At 36.7% G+C, this 14,076-nt stretch overlaps 1 protein-coding gene across 4 annotated transcripts in view; it reads right to left on the bottom strand.

Moving 5' to 3' along the window:
- Positions 1 to 14,076, bottom strand: part of KaiR1D (Kainate-type ionotropic glutamate receptor subunit 1D) — a 700,763-nt gene that overhangs the window by 166,933 nt on the left and 519,754 nt on the right. For all 4 annotated transcript variants that reach the window (XM_081729531.1, XM_081729522.1, XM_081729548.1 and 1 more), the window contains exon 8: positions 7,455 to 7,607. In XM_081729531.1, coding sequence (XP_081585657.1) covers positions 7,455 to 7,607 — 153 coding nt within the window. The remainder of the gene's footprint in view (positions 1 to 7,454; positions 7,608 to 14,076) is intronic.

The raw sequence follows: 14,076 nt of genomic DNA, 5'->3' as shown, positions 1-14,076 counted from the left end.
TCTTCATTAATTGTGAATATATTATTTCAATTCTCCGGCACAAGTTTTTCTTGGTAAGTGGTTTCTCGACCTAGACTCAATTCCTGAGAATAGTGTTCACATATTTCAACGTAACATTTGTAAACTTCCGGGTTATCACAATGTCATTACCTATTTTGTGGGTTAAAAGAGAAAAGAGGTTAATTAATAATTTTTATTCGTTATATTTCCTGAACATTATATTTTGGTGAACTGAATACCCTATTATTGCGTTGCAAAGTTTCTTCCTTCTCCTTATCAACTTCAGGTGTCTTGATAATGTTCTAAATTTCAGTAGCTCGAACAATGGTGTATTGTCCTCTCACCGTGAGAACAGTTCAATTCCCAGGCTTTGGTATGATTTTTGAGAACGTCACCAGTGTCATGCGGATATTTCCGCAATCACGACTAAGTGTGTTGGACAGATTCAAGATGGCCAAATCTAACAAAGCCAATGCACACACGACTTCTATTCCCGGACTAACACGTCATGCGATGACGCTCAGTGATGCCAATCTGAAACTTTACTATATCCCATACTGAGAGGCAGAAATTCCCATTTTGCTCTTTAATTTCCCACGTTACACTAATTACAAAAATTTAGAAACTTATAAAATATGAAAAATCAAGCTATTCTATGACTAATTTCCTTGAATATATTTTTGAATATATTTTGAGTTATTTACAAAATGGGATTTTTCCCACGGGTTGGCATCACTGACGACGCTCCGTGTATATAGTATTAGATTAAAAAGCAAAATTATTCCAGCCTATGCTATTGGCGGTTGCTTGTGTGAACACATTTTGTTCATTAGTGTTGAATGTAGGCAAGTTAGCCTTCTATGGGAACGTATAGTTACTAATGTTTTAAGACCATCATACAACAACTATCTTTTAACTTTGTTGAAGTATCAGTGTTCAAAGGAGAGAGTGCTATTGCTAAAAGGACGATCGTAGTTCAAAATCGAAGATCGGAGATCAAAATTTTAGCTCTGCACAACATGGACGTCCAGCAATTTTCAATTTAGTAGGACAAATAGATGCTGAGATATTCAAAACAACGTAAACGCTTAAAATCAAGAAAACGCAAAACGGCGGCAGCCGCTGCGTCGGCATGCGATGTTGAAAAAACTAATTAATTGTGGTTGTGAAGTATTCTTATACAGGATAAACATTCATGGAAAAATTAGATTTTTTGGAGATGGTCGAGCGGCAATTTTTCGATATTCTCGATCACTTAGCATGGATTGACCCAGTTATGTATTTTTCGAAGATTTTAGCTTTTACAAATGCTATAAGTCACTATACTTCTACGTCTCCATTTGTTGTATATCCTTATATCTTTACCAATCAATTATAACAAATTCATCACTATAGCAACCATAAAGAACAAAACACACTCGTTGTCTAAGAACAAAACACACTGGTTGTCTAAGTGATTAGTAAAGAACAGCAATTTATTTTATATCATAAAAAGACAACCTTCTTTTCTTTCTTCCTGGCTCGGGCCAGATTTATAAACATTTTTGCCCTGAAGCTTTTTAAAAAAGAGATTAAACTTTATAATTCAATAACTAACTAACTAACTAACTAACTAACTAACTAACTAACTCTATGGTCTATGGAACCCGGAGTTTCAATGCCGCGTTCACAAAAGCTCTTCACTGACTTCTATCCTTAGCTAACTGCATCCAGTTTCTACTTTGTATTCCAATCTCTGCGAGATCCATCTTAATATTGTCCTCCCATCTGCCCCTAGGTCTTCCTAATGGTCATTTTCCGATTAGTCTTCCAGTCAAGAATTTGAAAGCGTTTCTACGTTCGTCCATCTTGACTATATGACTTGCCCACCTGAGCCTCCTAGACCTGATGCCCCTAACAATATTTGGTAAACCGTATAAATTATGTAGTTCCTCATTATGAAGTTTCCGTCATTCCCCATTCCCGTTCCTCTTGGGTCCGAATATTCGTCTCAGGATCTTGTTCTCAAATACTTTTAGTCTATGTTCTTCTCTGAGAGTAAGCGACCACGTTTCGCAAGAATACAGAACAACAGGCATGATTATCGTTTTGTACATTTTAAGCTTCAAATTCCTCGATATAATTCGCGACAACAAGAGATTTTGAACTGAATAATAACACGAATTCCCTGCTTTCAGTCGACATTTAATTTCTTCGTGAATATGATTTTCGTCTGTTAATATTGACCCTAGATATTTGAAACTATCCACTTTATCAAAAGTATTATTTAATATTTTAACGCATCCATAATTTGCCGTATTACGTTTCCTTCGCACGCCCATGTATTTAGTTTTCTCTGCATTTACTTCTAAACCCATATCCTTACAAGCGTTTAATAAGTCTCTGCATTTCTTTCTATTGTTCTCCTATCTCCCCTATTAAATTTACATCATCAGCATATGCCGTAACTTGGTGAATACCGTTCAACTCTAGGCCCTGGTTGCTGTCTTTCAATTTCCTTATAGCGTATTCCAGAACAAAGTTAAATAGTAATGGCGACAACGCATCTCCTTGTTTCAGGCCATTCTCGACGTGAAAGCTCGTGGACAAAGAATTTCCTACCCGGACTTTACTTTGGGATTCATTTAAACATATCTTAATTAGTCTAATTAGCTTTCTCGGAATTCCAAGCTGTGTAAGAATGTTGTATAATGTTTCTCTCTTAACCGAGTCGTACGCCTTTCTAAAACGAATAAATAGTTGATGTACCGTGAATTGTATTCCCACTTCTTTTCGAGTATTTGGCGAATGGTAAATATTTTGTCGATAGTCGATCAATTTCGTCTAAATTCGCACTGATAATCTCCAATAATTTCATCTGCGTATAGGGTCAATCTTGCTAATAGAATATTTGAAAGTATTTTATAGGATGTTGACAGAAGAGAAATTCCTCGATAATTAATACAGTCAGTTTTGTCGCCTTTCTTGTGAATTGGAACAATGAATGATTCTTTCCACTGTTGTGGCAATTCTTCCTTGTTCCAGATAAGGAGAATGAGTTTGTGTATCTTATTCCACATTTTTTCGCCTCCAGCTAAAATTAACTCAGCCGGAATTTCTACACCCTAAGATTTGTGTGTCTTTAATTTCTTTATAGCTGCTTCTACTTCTATTCGGTTGGGTCCTGGAATATACGGTTCTGCGCTGTGTATCTCCTTTTCTCCACGCACATTAGTTTTGGCTGCGTGTTCAGCATTTCGGCAAAGAAATCTTTCCATCTATTTAAGATGCTATCCGTATCAGTGGGAACTGTTCCGTCAGCTTTCTTTAATATATAAGCACGAGGTTCGTAGCCTTTCTTAAATTTGTTGATCCCGTTATACATGTCCCGAATGTTTTTATTTTTACTATTATCTTCAAGTTCCTTAATTTTAGCTTTCAAGAAATCGCGTTTCTTTCTTCTAAAAGTTTTGGAAGTTTGTCGCCTGATGTCTACGAAATTTTGTGTAGTTACCAGGGAAGCAAGAAAGTTCGTGCGCTTTTATACTATGGAAGAAAACTGTCAATTGCAGGGTTTTAACGGTTTGTTTATTCGGCAAAATAGCCTCCATTTGCTTCTACAACCTTCTCCCAGCGCTCAACAAGCTTGTAAATGCCACTTTTGTAGAATATTTGTTCCCGAGACTCGGAAAACTCAGCAACTGCATTTTTGACGTCTTGTTCAGTCTTGATCTGCCTGTCACGCATAAAGTTGTCTATGGCCAAGAATAAATGGCAATCCGAAGGGGCGACATCTGGGGAGTAGGCAGGATGAGATACAAGCTCCCAACCAAGTTCTGAGATTACTTCCAGCGCCTGTTTTGCGGTGTGAGGGCGCGCGTTGTCCTGGTTATAGAGCACACCTCTTTTGTTCACTAGTGCTGGCTGTTTCTGGGTCAGTTTGGTGGCTACCGTTCTCAGTTGTGATGAGTACACATCTTTGGTAATTGTCTTACCACGTTCCAAGAATTTGTAGTGCACGATACCGTTTGTAGTCCACCAAACACAGAGCAAAACCTTGTGTTGATGGATGTTCGGTTTTGCAGTCAAAGGCTTCGGATCATTCGGTGATAGCCAATGGTATGACCGTTTTTTATTGTCATACATGACCCACTTCTCGTCACAAGTTATTATACGGTCCAAAATTGGACAGATTTTGTGTCTCGTCAACAAAAATGAACAGATATTCAGTCTTAGAACTTGGCTCATAGCGGTCAGCTCGTGAGAGACCCACTGACCCAGTTTTCAGGTCTTCCCTAACTGATGCAGACTTACCCGAATAATTTTCCTGCTTACCTCGAATCGGTGAGGAAGTTCCTCACATGTTTGACTAGAATAATCTTCAATAGAGGCCCTCAGGTGGTCCATATCCACTGATTTAGGCCTCCCAGAGCGAGGCTTATCTTGAAAGGTCTCGTCACCAGTTGAAAAGGTCTGGAACCACTTTTGTGCTCTACATTTACTTATTACACCCTCTCCGAGCGCAACACATATTTTTCTAGCTGCTTCTGCACCATTTGTCCCCAATTTAAACTCGTACAGCAAACAAGCTCTAAAAACTTCATTTGACACTGACATGATCACGAGCGATTTTTACCCCCTACACTGACAAATGCGTTGTTATATTCACCGTGGCTGATGCGCCAATGAATAAGCTTTCCCAAACAGTCAAAACTTTCATGCTACGGGGACAGATGTCGCCGCAGCAGCCAAATGGAAGCGGGAGTGGTTCAAAAGCGCACGAACTTTCTTGCTTCCCTGGTATTTCATTCGGATTTTGTAGTCAATATAGTTTTGTCTGTTTTCTCTTCTCTGCTAGTTTAATGACTTCCTGGTCGAACCATGGTTTGTTCCTACTTATTTCCGCGTGTCACAAGTTTTCTTTTGCTGAAATTGTAATGCTATCTCTAATTTCAATTCAAGTATCCTCAACAGTAGTGCACTCCGAATCTTCTAAAGCCGAAAATCTATTCGAAACTTCAATCTAATATTCCTCTATTACCTGGCTCTGATCTAATTTCTTTAAATTAAATCTCTCCGTTTTCGGACATTGAATATTACCTTTATTGAATGATAATCTCTCTCGTATTATCGCTGCTACCAGGTAGTGATCAGTATCACAATCAGCCCCTCTAAACGACCGGTCATCAATTATGCTAGATTGCCTTCTTCTAGCTACTAAAATGTAATCAATTTGTTTATGTCCTTTTCCGTCTGGTGATGTCCAAGTGTATTTATGAACGTCGCGATGTGGGAATTTTGTACTCTTCACGATTAGGTTTTTGGATGTTTCAAAGTTTACTAGTCTAACACCGTTGTCATTACTTTCCTTATGCAGACTTTCGTTCCCTATAATCGGTTTGAAAATATCCTCTCGTTCTACCTTCGCATTGAAATCCTCTAATAGAATTTTCATATGGTATCGCGGGAGTTGATAAAAAAATCCGTTTTACTTCTTCATAAAAACTGTCTTTTACATAGTCATTCTTATCTTCTGTTGGAGCATGTACATTTAAGACAATAATATCACACCACCGATCCTTAAGAGTAATAGAAGAAAGTATGTCAGTAACAAATTCATCCCGCTTAATTGCTGGTAATATTCGTTTGTGAACGAAAAACCCTGTTCCTAATTGGTGATTTTTATTTCCTTCGCTGTAAAAGAACGTAAAATTTCAGGAATTCGCAGATCCATTTCCTTCCCACCTAACTTCCTGAACTGCTACTATATCCATCCTGTATTTCTCTAAGTCACTCTCTACGGATTTTAACGGGCCTGCCCTATAAAGACTTCTAATATTTCATGTTCCAAATTTCATCATTTTATTTTGCTGAGGTCGTGCCAAGTTATCAGTCCTTATCGAAGACTTTTGTGAATGTTTCTGAACAAGTGCCTCTTTTTACAGGATGAGGTTGTTAGACTTACCCAAACCCCCAAGCTGGAGGACCACTCCTAGTCGTCTGTCCGCGACTGCTTATTCAGTATATTTGCAGCTAACCTCTATATCTAGAGGCTTTCTCCTCGATTCACAACCTAAGGATGCGCCATGCCGTGATGACAGAAACCCACGTTCCATAGTTTATCCTTTCAATATCTTCCAAAAAGTTTTAATTTCAAAAATTAAAATTTTTCTTAATCTATTTCTTCTAAAACCTTCAGTAAATATTCACGTTTTATACATGAATAAACGTTACATTTTTTTATACGAGTACGTTCTCTGATGTCTGTACTTTAAAACAATGTATTATTTAGGCTCTAGAAATATTTGTGCCTGAGTTTTAAACATACTGGCAGTTTTAAGCATACATACTTTACGTACACAGATCCAAAAGCTACTAAATTGCTGAATGCATTATTCTGTTTTGCAATGTGCTCACTACAACAAATACAAAAATATACAGTACTTTTACTCCTTTCAAATGAAACCACAAAACCCCTTGACTCAACGACTATTACTATATTGTTGCGTAAACTACTCGTCATGAAAATATACTGAGAAAAATGACATTATATTGTACAAATATATGGAATCCGTATGTTTACTATGGAAATCTGTACGACATATACGTTATCCATATGGTAGATACGTACTGCCCGTTTCTTGCTTAGATGTTACATTATACCGCTGCAGGATGTCTGGCATCTATAGTTTTCCGTATATTACATACGTATACGTATGTTACATACGGCAGGTACATGTTATATACGTCCATCTGTATATGAGATCCTGACCGCTTATATACAGTTCTTCCTTTCGTACGGAAATTTCTATATTCGGAACGGTTATACGGAAAGTACTATAAAACACGTTTTCAGTTATACGGTTGCTGAAGGATGTTACATAGGGTTGTAAGTTAAGTTTAAAAGCTACAGGATTTACGCATGTAACCTACATTTTTATGTACGCCACATATGTTTATTTTCTCAGTGTATATCTATATGTAGTTTACTCTTGAACGTGAGTGTTTCTTTTTTTCTTTCGTTTTATTAATATTATAGTAAAATTTTCCCAAGTACGAGTCGTGCGTTTTTAGAAACGAGTCGTGCGTTTCTAGAAATCGTAAAACTTTCATTTTGTTTCTCTCTGAGAAGTCTAACATACACACATACAGCACAAAAAATATAGTGAATATGGCATAATCATTCTGCTTTTGCTACGCCTGGGAAATGAGCAAAAATGTATCTTCGGTCAAAACATTTATACGAAAGGATACCAGCTCAAATAGATCGCTGAATTTTGGAGTGTGATAACCCCATCTAGATTACTGAAGGAAGGAATAATTTAGTAGTTGCGAAAGAATTTATCTTTTCAGTCAAATATATCCAAATAGATAAGGAAACACATTTAAGACCACTTTTTCGCCCATTTCTCCCCGTGAACCAATAAGAAAGACAATTATTTAACTCTAAATGTCAACTGGTGATTTATACTTACAATCTTCATATAGTTGATGAGGCTATAACCATGCGACCAGGTGTCTGCCGTGTCACAGCTCAGAGGTTTGATGTCGATTGTTTGGCTGCTGTCCAGGTCGTAGAGTGCCTTCGCGAAAAGATGGACTGCATCGTACATCAGCGCCGTTTCAGTCTGTAACAGTGCCAACAAGCAGAAATAATTTAGTTGCCACTTATATATTGTTCTATTATTGAATTTATCATTTGTCACGTAAGGTTTATTATATAGCTATTAAATAATTTAAGATATCGAAAACAAATGTGCTTTTCGTGCAGGGTGCTTTAGGAGTAAGTAGAAGAGTATACTGTACTTACCAAATAATACATATTAACAGATAACATTATGCTTATTTTACAATTGGCGATTTTGCAGTTTTATAGCGCATTTGATAAAAGCACACAATGTTACACTACTAAAAAAATCATATGCGATTCTTTTACAGTTCTTTTATTAGCTTACTGTTTGGTTGTTTCTTAGAGAGAAATCTTGTAACTTAAATTTCACGCACTCCCAAATAACTTGAGCTCTAAAATTTTGTACGGATACGTAAACTCATTGACCACTTTACGTATTAGTTACCAGGCGTATTTAGTTTGGGGGGCTATCAGGCTCAAGCCCCCCTTCGAAATAAATTTGTTAATTTTTGGCGTTCCACATACAACAATAATCCCTCTTACCATTTCTAAGAATTTCATTGACTTTCCATTTTCTTATGGTCTTTGTTCAGAAATAATAGATAATTTGTAAAATTTCATTCAATGTAAGTACTGCGTTCTGTTTTTCTTTCTTTCGTTCATTTTACTTTCCTGTTTCTTTTTTCTCAGTTGTTACTTTCTTTCGTTTCTCCTATCATACTTTCGAACGTTGTTTAGTTGCGATTCAAGTCGGTCGTCGTCAGTAACACCAAAACTAAGAGGAGCTGATAAGCGAGACTGGTGTTCCCCACCAACTTGCCCAGATGTCAACATAAACAGGACTTTAATTATTACCACAAAACAATATTTACATCGTTTAGTTATAAAGAAAGGAAAATGTTTGAATTAAAGACAGTCAAGAGGAGGGGGGGGATAAGTAACCCGGAAGTTAGGTAGGCCAAGAGGATGCTATGAATAGAATAAAAGGTTAGATTCACTGCTAAGATTTTGTGTGTATCATATCACATACGATTCACCAGTCTGCAATTATTGCCATTAAAACTGCAATCAGAGCTCCTCCGTGGCTAAGCGGTTAGCGTACGCGCCTTTGGCGTGGGAGACCCGGGTTCGATTCCCGGCGGGAGCTCATGTGGTTCGGATTCCACGTTAATCAGTAGGTCCACGTCTCATATAGCCTCGCTGCTGAAAGGGACGCTAAACTAAAAATCAACAACAACTGCAATCAGTATATTTCAGCTTCAACTTGTTTCAACATTTTCTTTCAGGTAAAAACGTACACAGATAAAACTGAATATTTTCATTTTTTTCTAAAATGAAATCAGTTAAGTTGAAATGAGATTACAAATATTCAACGTGTATTTGCAGGAGCATCATTTCAGATTTATCTGGAAGGGAGGGGGGAAGATCCTCCACCAACATAGGAGTTTCATGTTTTTCCTAATATATTAGTAGACAATCGACTAAAATATATTTAACAGGTTGACTGCCATGAGTACATTTATGGGTACTCATTACTTGCCACGGTTACTGTGAGTACCAAATTTTGTACTATTCACTTGTTTTCCATTCTTTCACGTGGACCTTTATCGGTAGTCAATTTCTAGTGTTGTATCATGTATTTGGACAGAGTAAAAATCACGCTTTAAAACGGTAGCTTTAGCGTTCAAATATCTTTATTTTTAAGAAAGTTACTGCACTATATATAAGAGTTTTCTGCCCGTATATTACTGCTCGAATTAAGGTTTATAATGTAGATTTCTGCATGCTCAGTTTCGTTTGACCCCACTATTGCAGAAAATGCAGATATGCAAGTTGATGACGTAATTATGCCCGAGTACCATCTTTGGTATTCATGAGATAAAAACTTGCTTTTTTCCCCATGAGTACCAAACTTGGTATTCGGACATAATTGCGCCATCAACTTGCATATCCAGCCAAAGAATGAATCCCCAGAGAGAGGCAAAGGGGAAATTTGTCCCTCCCACCTGGAAATAAAAATACTGCTGATTTTATGTAATTTCCTCCCTTATCCCTCTCAGGGGATTCATTTTTTGGCTGGATACGCAAGTGGATGACGTAATTATACCCTAATACCAAATTTGGTACTCATGGGAAATGAGCAAATTTTTATATCGGTTGCGATGAGTACCAAAGATGGTACTCGAGCATAATTACGTCATCAACTTGCATATCTAACCAAAGTCTGCATTTTTGGCAACTTTGAGGTCAAACGAAACTGAAAATGTAAAGAAAGTAATGTGGCCTCGGGGACAATGCGCACGATAATGCCTTGGCAGTCAACCTGTTAATTCTCAAACTTAGGTGGACAGTTCCCCTGCTTTCCCGTGTTATGCATAGCTCCCCGAAACAAAATCCTAACTACGCCAATGCCAGTAACAATATAATATTTTAACAATTTTAGTTCTCAGCTTGTCGGTTCACTGTAAAATTAATTACGTCCCTGCTTCGAGACCTTTATGTGGCGCCTCCAACAGAGACATTAGGAACTAATGCAACAAATCTTTTATCTGCAAGGAATTGTAGTTAAGTGTTCTAAAGAGTTCTTAGAAAGTACAATATGTGACCTTAAACGTTTAATTTATGCAGTGTTCCAGATTAAGTAAGTTAGGAGTAAGGAATTGATTGAAGGATATGGAATAAGAACTAAAAGCTAAATAATAACTGTAAAAAGATTTTTTAAAATAATTCTTTAGAAAAAGCTCTGAAAAGGATAAAATAGATTTTTTGTTGGAACATAATGAAAAAATATCGTGTCCTTTAGCATAAAGGAAATAATCGTAGGACGTTAAGCTCAAAGATTTCATTTCATTTCATGAAAAAAATGGTAAAACTAAACGCATTGGGTGCGATTTAATGCTTACAAGAGCTCCTTCGTGGCTAAGCGGTTAGCGAACGCGCCTTTGGCGTGGGAGACCCGGGTTTGATTCCCGGCGGGAGTTCATGTGGTTCTGATTCCACGTTAATCACTAGGTTCCGTCTCATAGCCTCACTGATGAAAGGGACGTTAAACTCAAAATGAACTCAATTCATTAATGCTTACAAAAACTACTTTAATCATTAATCCTAATGGATTAGAGCAAACCATTTCCCTAATATCCATAAAAACATTAGCTCTCAACCTTAGATGCAGAAAAAAACAATTATTTTCTTATTTTTTAAAAATCTGGTTTACATTGTAAATCCGATGTGTGCAATCTGCAAAGAAATCTGTCTGTTAAAAAACATAGAGCAAATGATTGTAGCTAGAGATGTCGTATCAGCTAGTGACAATTTGCATTGTATGCATCATAAAATGAAAAGGTGTTAAAGAAGATAAGTTCTTGGGTGCAAAGCAAACTATATGACAGTAACGTGGTACCAAGTACGCTTACAGAATTTTTAAAATTACATAGTAAATTACTTGTGAAACAAAATGATGACTAAATTTCACTATCTTTGCTATCTAAACTTCCTATTTAAACAACTTTTCCGTCTCTTATCTGTTGCAGATTGTTGCAGAATCTGAAAAGAAAATCAATAAAATGTTAGAAAAAATGAGAAAGGGCTTTGAAGAATATGGGATGAAAATAAATGTTAGAAAGACAAAAGCCATGGTGATTGGAACGAAGGTGTCTGTGTCAAATATAAAAGTAGGAGGGGAGAAAATAGAACAAGTGAATAGATTTCGATATCTGGGTAGTATTCTTAGTAATAACATGAAGTGCGAACGTGAAGTAAAAACAAGGATAGGAATGGCGAAAGAAGCCTTTAGGAGGAAGAAATGTCTGTTTTGTGGGACCTTGAATAAAGAGTTGAGAAAAAGACTCATAAAATGCTTCGTGTGGAGTGTTGTACTGTATTGGGCGGAAACATGGACATTACGTAAAGGTGATGAAAATCGACTGGAAGCCTTCGAAATGTGGGTGTGGAGAAGAATGGAAAGAATTAGTTGGGTCGAGCGGAAAACGAATGAGAGAGTGTTAGAAATGATGGGTGAGAAAAGAGCACTTTTAGATATTATTAAGAAGAGGAAGAGAAACTGGTTGGGACATTGCCTAAGAAGAAATTGTATCATGATGGACGTCCTAGAGGGTATGGTGGCGGGAAAAAGAGGGAGCGGGCGAAGGAGACTACAATTAATGGATGATATAAAAACAGAAAGATCATACGCGAAGACGAAGAAGTTAGTGGAGGAGCGTGGAGCATGGAAGCTTCTCAGCTGCGGCAAGTGACCTGTCAATAAAGTCAGAATACCTATGATGATGATGATGAGATGATCCGTCTCTTAAACATGTAATGGTAAATTCATGTAAAAGTACCACTTTAAGATTACAAAAAAAAAAAAAAAAATAATAATAATAATAATAATAAAGTAGATCGTCGTTTCTTAATGACAAAAATAAACTGAGACGACTAGACGAGGAAAAACATCAAATGAATTAAATGCAGAAAGGATATACATACCGCGGAGTTATTTTCTTTGACATTTAGCAATGAAAGTTAACATTAATTTTCAAGAGGAGGTAAACAATGTTCTCAGATGTGTTTGGTCAGAAGAATATCATATTAATTGTGTTTTGTTTCTTGTTTTCTGGTATACGTAGAAAGTTACATACATACCATGTCAGTTTTACTTTAAAATAATCAGAACCAATTTACAATTTATGTGTACATATAAATGAAATAAGTACTTTTTCTTGGTTGAAACTACACTGTCTTCTTAAAAGATGAGCTGCTTCGTGGCTAAGTGGTTAATGTACACGCCTTTTGTGTGGGAAATCTGGGTTCAATTCCCGACGGAGCTCATGTGGATTCCACGTTAAAACTGTAGGTCCACATCTCATATAGCCTCGCTGCAGAACGGACGCTGAACTCAAAATCAAATCTTTTTAGAAGAAAATTAAGAAATAAAATCTAATTTTGATCCATATTTTATTAAGATAGGCGAGTTTATGTATTTTCATTAAAAAATGTAGGGTATACAAATTTGCACAATTGACAATTGAGCCAACATACTTCTATATTTGGTAAGATAGTCTAGAATAACAAAGATGGAAATGAATAATTTATAATTTTAATATCATTAATCAAAATTATACTCTTTATGTTTATCTCACGCATCCACATTTCTTCTATCCATTTGTTAAATTTTTCAGAGAAGGTACAAAAGGATAGCATTGTGCCTACAAATGTAAATTACATTGTTTATGTCACTTATATAACATTTAAGTCACGTAATACCTTATATGCATCAATTATTTATAAGAAACTGCTATAACTTCAAATTACATTATCCTTATAAATGTATACTTCTCTCAAACTAACAATTTTGTGCTAACATGAAGGATTTGAATTTGGAATACAGCGAGTAGTACTTTTCTATGTTGATATAACTGTCTCTTCCGCAGTATATAAAACTGAGATTTTCCGAAACCCAGTAAATCGATCTCTAGTACGCTCTACCAGTTGCAAATAGATCAATACGTCTACCTTCAGAGCTAAATAACCGAACCCGTAAAGCTAACTCTGAATTCAGGCTTTCCTTCAAGAAGTCAATATCTCGACAATCTTTTAATAAACTCTATGTTCCACTGGAAAGCAGTGATTCCAATGAACTTCGCATCGATTCAAATTTATCTGCAGAGGTGGGCAAACTCCTTCCACGTTCGACAGAAGGAAGCCATCAACATATATAAGTAAAATGAAATTTTGAAATGAAATGAAATCTTTGAGTTTTACGTCCCACGATTATGCCGGTTAGGCTAAAGGAGACGCTGATAATGAGTAATGAATGAAGTGGTGGAATGAAGAAAGTGGGAGGAAACGGGAGAACCCGAGGAAACCCACGCACACTGTGTTTGTCCACCACAAAGTTCACTTGGCGGGTGCTGGGATCGAACCCGGGACCCCAAGCACCAGAGGTGAACGCTCTACCACTGAGTCATCGCGGCCCCTAACATATATAAGTGCAAGTCAGTGAAAGAGATATATTCCTTGCACACAAACTTCACTACAATACAAAATGAAATGAGATGAAGTCTTTCAGTTTAATCCTTTAACATTTTGCAAAATTTTAGCATTTTATGTAAACTAAGTAAGGAACTCATTAAAACCAAAATCAAACTTTAAAAAATGAAAAAAAGCTCATTACTTTATTATGTTTGAACAAACCTTTGACACTCATAACTTCTAACCCCTTAGTTTCCATACATTGAAGTTTTGATCCCATAGTTTGTGCAAGTTGAAATTTGTTGTGTAGACTGATTGAAGCAGCGATGTCAATTAGAGGGGGCAAGGGGGCAATTGCCCCCCCTCAAGAGTTTGAGCAATACCTATACTTTAATCAATTGTCTACTAATATAGGTCTCCTAGTACAAAACGTGAAAGTCTTATGTCGGTGGTGCTCTTGCCCCAATCAATCAAATGAAATGACGTCCTCGGATTGA

The sequence above is a fragment of the Thermobia domestica genome, chromosome 1 (genome assembly GCF_964235325.1).
Source record: "Thermobia domestica chromosome 1, izTheDome1.hap1.1, whole genome shotgun sequence".
NCBI classification, from domain to species: domain Eukaryota; kingdom Metazoa; phylum Arthropoda; class Insecta; order Zygentoma; family Lepismatidae; genus Thermobia; species Thermobia domestica.
Note: the sequence above shows the minus strand (reverse complement) of the source record. Positions and strands in the feature narration are given on the sequence as shown.